The sequence below is a fragment of the Sturnus vulgaris genome, chromosome 30 (genome assembly GCF_052056855.1).
Source record: "Sturnus vulgaris isolate bStuVul1 chromosome 30, bStuVul1.hap1, whole genome shotgun sequence".
Taxonomy (NCBI): domain Eukaryota; kingdom Metazoa; phylum Chordata; class Aves; order Passeriformes; family Sturnidae; genus Sturnus; species Sturnus vulgaris.
The window spans coordinates 4,632,243-4,637,460 of NC_142272.1; the positions used below are offsets into that span (position 1 = coordinate 4,632,243).

Consider the following 5,218-nt stretch of genomic DNA (forward strand, 5'->3'; position numbering starts at 1 on the left):
CATGTACAGCATGTTCTCTCTTCACGCACATTCTCAGGAGTGGGGAAATTCCAGCAGGGCTTTATGCAGATCTGGGTGCCTTTTTTGGAAAATGTAATGATAGAAGGAGGTAGAATAAACCCTCCCGTGTTCCTCCACCTGCTGAGGCGGCAGGAGAGGCTGTGGGACCTTTGCCAGAGCCTTAGCACGCATCCTCTTCTCCTTAAAGCACCAAATTTGTACTCTGAGGTGGCTCTCTGCTGCCAGCTGCGAGCAGCACACGCACAGCGCTATGCAGGAGAATCTCTTTCAATTTTCAGCTTTGAGGACAGCTAGGAGTCGACGTTGCAGATCCAGGTACTCGCCTATGCCCTGGGAGTAGGCTACCGGATCCATGGCCAGGTGGTGGAAGAGGTTGGGTGGCTCAGCCATTTGAACATCCTGGGGCACACTGATCTCCTCAGGAAGCCTCCAGTTGCCCACAATAAAGTGGTTGAGGCGTTTCACTTGCAGGGATAAGCGCAGGCTCTCACTGATATCAAACATTCGCCTCAGGAAATGCCTCCTGCACCACTGTGACACAGGAATGGTGTTCAGGAGGTGCATGACAATGGTTTTCATAGTGTAGGTGGAAAAGCCTATGCCCAGCTGAAGAGACGTGAATAGCTTCAGGCATTTGAGGTGCAAGCTGTCACGGGGAGCCTGCATGGCAATGTGCTGGAAGAATTTCATCTCTGCCACAGCATAAGTCTCAGGCCACAGAGTGCTTGGGGTTCTGGCATATCCAGGCTGGCTGCTCACAAAGATGTCTGAGTCACCTCTCTGCACCCCAAGCTTCATCTCAATCCGGAAGCTTTCTCTGCCATTGGTCACCTTGAATTGGCAGGAGTGTCTGGAGGGCAGCAGCATTAAATGCCAATTTTGTGACTGAGGCAAAGCTGGCCAGATTGCTCTCACCAGCTGGCAGAACCAGCGGGCAGTTTTGTGCACATCCAGGTAGGAGTCGGTGCACAGGGTGTCTAGGAGGCTGGGATCCTGATTCCTCCTCAGCTCCTCCTCGGGGTGGTGCAGGAAGCACAGCATGTTCTCACCCTGCTGCTCCTTGGTGCAGGTGCACTCCAGCTGCACATGGACACGGAAGTTCCTCACGTGCCTCTGCTCTGCAGAGTCCAGCTCCAGGTGGAAGCTGTGGCCTCGGGGAGGAGTCATGGGGATGAGCACCTGGTACACAACATCCTGCTCACGTGGACTCCAGCCTTCAAAGGCGCTGCCCACCCCGATGGCTCCTTGCAGGACTGGGTAGAAGCTGTTTGATAAGACATGTCCAAGGTAAATTGCATAATTATCCATGAGGTTCCTTGTCCACTCGCAGCCTTTCTGCAGGTCCTGTACAGGCCACTGTATGCGTTCCATTAGAGTTCTTCCAACGTTATCGTCAAAATCATTGTCTTCTTCATGGACTGCAATTGCAAGATCACTGTTTTCTGCATTTGCAGCCTCATTGACAACTTCATTTTCAATATTATCTTCTTCATTTGGAGCAACATTAGTAACTTCCCGTACATTGCCATCATCATTGCTATCTTCCTTCCGATTCTCATCATCTTCTTCTTCTGCATTTCCAACCTCTACTTCTTCATTTGCATCCCCATTTCTGACTTCCTCTTCATTTGCACCATTGTTTTCTTCTTCAGGCTCCTCTCTTCGCAGGCTCCTTTTGGACCCCATCCACCATAGGACCAAGACAAGGACCAGGAGCACAGCAACAGCTAAGAGCTGCAAGAGCTGCACCTGCTTCAGGGTGAGCTGCTCCACCTCCTGCTCCAGCCTAATCCTCTGCCATTCCAGGTATTTTGCACGCATTTCCATGCGCAGACGGGTTTCCTCATCCTGATCATCACCCACGAGCTTCGGGTACTGGATGAGGCTTTTCAAGAGCACGAAAAGCAACACTATGGAATTCATGGTCTGCAGGAGGATGGAGAGAAGGCCTTGAGTGGGGCTGTGAGGGAGGCAAGTGGCAGTGGGGGCAGCAGGGACTGGGATCCTCAGGGGTCTGAGGGCAGGAAGGACAGGGCCCCAGACAGCTGGCAGGCAGCAATGCCTACCCACACCAGCATGGCCTGCCCAAAGCTCTCCCATCAGGGGCTGTCCCTGCATGCAGGGGGAGAACCCAGCCCCGGGTGCAGCTTTTATGCCCCGGCCCTTGTCCCCAGCCCAGCCTCCCCTCCACGTGTGCACTCACTGCTTGCCCAAGCAATGCAGGGCCAGCGTTACCTGCTGGGCCCTTTTATACCTGCCCCCATTGTGACACGTCCCCCCGATGTCACAGGTGTCACAGCGCATCACAACGCAGCCAACCCCACCCTTTGTCCCCACCCTGCCTCAGCCACTCAGAGTGACCCCTGGGTACTGGTTCAGGCTGCTTTTGAGTGAATGTTCTTCAAAGGGCTCCCATTGTTCTTTCTTTTGGGTTGAATTTTATCTGCCCTGCTTTGGCAATCTCATAGATATCCATGTTGGAAGGCACCCTTGACGATCATTGAGTCTCAGCTTTGACTCCTCACTGCTTGAGCTACACTTCAATCTCAGAATCAGTGTGGCTGTAAACTGATGCCTTGAGGAGCTGGAACAGAGGCTACACACAGAGTTAAGGAGAACAAAATGGGTATTTATTGTGAGGCCTACGAAAGGCCTACAAAAGCCACACCCCAGCAATATAAGTGCCACAGTCATGGCCCCTGCCCAGATGGCTCCAAGATGGAAGGAAAGGAGAGGGCTGGTCACAAAATCTTACACTTTTATAGGTTCTGGTTAATTTGTATGAACCCACCCTCCACCTTTCCACGTAGTTTGCGCTTAGGGCCTGAAGTTTGGAGAAACTGTCCTTGAGTTCTTCACTAGAATAGGACTGTTTTGTCTTCCTCAGCCTAGCACATCAGAAAATCACATCCAAGGAGAACAGGAAAACTTAAAACTAAAGGCATCATTTCCTCCCTTTAGAGGCTCGACAAGGCCTTTACCTTGTCGAGTCTCTATTCTAAATATTAATAACAAATATTTAATTACAGATAAGTGACCAATAATAATAAATACCCACCATTAGATAAATACCTACTAGTAAATACATACTTGATAATAAACGTAAACATAAACCTAATAACAATAAACATCTAACAAGAGTAATATCTTATACAATCAAATGTTATATAAAAGAAAAGTAATTAGGCCCAGAAGAAAAACTATCATTTCCACCAGTCTTTGTTGTCACAATTGTTCAGAAGCAGAAGCTTTCTTAATTCTGGAGTAGTGAATCCAGGGTCCTCTGCCAGCAACTTTGACTAGAGTGAAGGTAGTCAGCAGGACTTTAAATTGTCCTTTCCACTTGGCTTGCAGAGGATCACTGTCCCACCACTTCACATAGACCCAGTCTCCAGGCTGGAACAGATGTGCAGGGGTGTCCAGTCCTATGGGTCTGGATAGCACGATGTAACTCTGAAGCTTTTGGAGCTTCTGCAAAGTGAAACTTAGAGCCATTAAATAACACTGTAAATCACGTTTCCTCTTCATGTCGGTTGCAGCCAACAGTGGAGCCATAAGATCTTCTTGGTGGCAAACACAGAGGCCAACCCAGCCTTGCCCCTGATTATTTCATGAGGGTCTTGGCCAGCCCTGCTCTTTCACCTGGTTATCAAAGCAGAGTTTCACCTGCCTCATCCGGCAACAAGTGGCTACCAAAGCACACAAATTTGCATTAACATTGGAACTACAATGGGGTGCAGCAGCTCGTTGAAAATGCCAGTGGCCATGGGGAACCAGCCAAAAGGAACTTCCCACCAGTGGTGTTCTCCTGCCCTCCTAATTTGTTCCATTCCCTGTTTATACCTTTACCATCATCGTGAACTGTTATTGGGATCTTTTTAGCTTTGGCCTTGGCATTTTCTGGCAGCTGCTGCAGATTTGCATGCTGTAACATTTATTTTACAATTGTTTGTGTTTATACACAAAACCACAGTCTCTAATTGTAGTTACATTACAAATACACGTATTTACGTTACCAAACACAGTCTGGGTACAAGCTTCCAAGCCTCCAATTCTCCTTCTTCTCCCTGACAATGGTTTTGGTGAGGTAGGCATGTAAAGGAATTGATGCTTCTCCAATTTGAATTCCAAAGGTAGAAGAAAAAACTGTGTTTCCCTTACCCCAGTCACCCCAATAACATGTATAGTGTCGTGACTCATTTCCCTTCTAAGGTATTTAACATAGAATATGCTGCTCCACAATCTACAAAAATTACTTGATGTCAACTTTCCCCAGCTTAGTTATAATCAAGGGCTCTGCTGGGGGAATAGCCCTTGGTTGCCATCACTCAGAGCCTGAGCCACTTGAGGTTTGTACTACTGAGAGCTGGGAAACTGCGGATTTTTCTTTTAACACTGGACAGTCCTTTTTCCAATGTCCCCACTTTCTACAGTATGCACACTGGTCCTTCTGTGTAGGGGAAGCTTTGTTGGGTGACTTTTTCTGAGTTGCCTTCTTACTAGGTTGGGATTTAACTCTTTTAGTTGAACCTCTATCTTGAAACACTTTCCAGGCAACCTCTAGCAGTCTCTCCATATCTCAGACCCCCTCTCTCTTTTGCAGCTTCCTTCTTATATCATTTGAGGCCTGACCCATAAACAACAAAACCAGATGTGCTTTACCATCAGCTGATTCAGGGTCTAGATCAGTATATTTGATGGCAGTTTCTCTTAACCTGTTCAAAAAATCAGATGGTGATTCATCATCATTTTGTCTTACTTCAGAAAGCTTTGACCAATTTATAGCTTTAGGTGCTCCATGTTTTAACCCATATACCACAAGACTTTGATATCATTTTAGCCTTGCCATATGTTCTGGTATATTTGGATCCCACCCAGGATTCTCAAGGGGAAATATCTGGGTGACAGTACCCTGAAGCAATCCACTGGCTATGCTCCCCTCCACTGAGGTTATGATGGCTTTATTGACCATTTGTCTCTCAATGAGGTCGAGTAATGTATCTAACATGGAGTTTAAATCTGCCCAGTCGGGGATTTGTGAGTTAATAGCCTGCTCCACTAATTTTGCCACTTTATTTGGGTTTTCTTTATATTTTCCTACAGTAGTTTTCCACTGTTCTAACTCTATAAGGGAGTATGGTACTTTCACATATACTGGCCCCTGATTACCGACTGCCTGTCATAAAGGGGCTTGCAA

The 5,218-nt window shown here is 47.5% G+C and overlaps 1 protein-coding gene across 2 annotated transcripts; it reads right to left on the minus strand.

Annotated features, from left to right (window-relative positions):
* Positions 1 to 288: 288 nt before the first annotated feature.
* Positions 289 to 1,944, minus strand: LOC148220878 (inositol 1,4,5-trisphosphate receptor-interacting protein-like 1). 2 transcript variants are annotated; one of them, XM_088180869.1, is made up of 2 exons: positions 1,724 to 1,944; positions 289 to 1,495 (listed from the first exon to the last, which is right to left on the minus strand). In XM_088180869.1, exons 1-2 carry the CDS (start codon positions 1,942 to 1,944, stop codon positions 289 to 291), a joined length of 1,428 nt encoding a protein of 475 aa, XP_088036995.1. The 2 variants fall into 2 exon arrangements, with proteins under 2 accessions (XP_088036995.1, XP_088036994.1); XM_088180868.1 differs by having other exon boundaries at positions 289 to 1,528; positions 1,634 to 1,944.
* Positions 1,945 to 5,218: the final 3,274 nt, after the last annotated feature.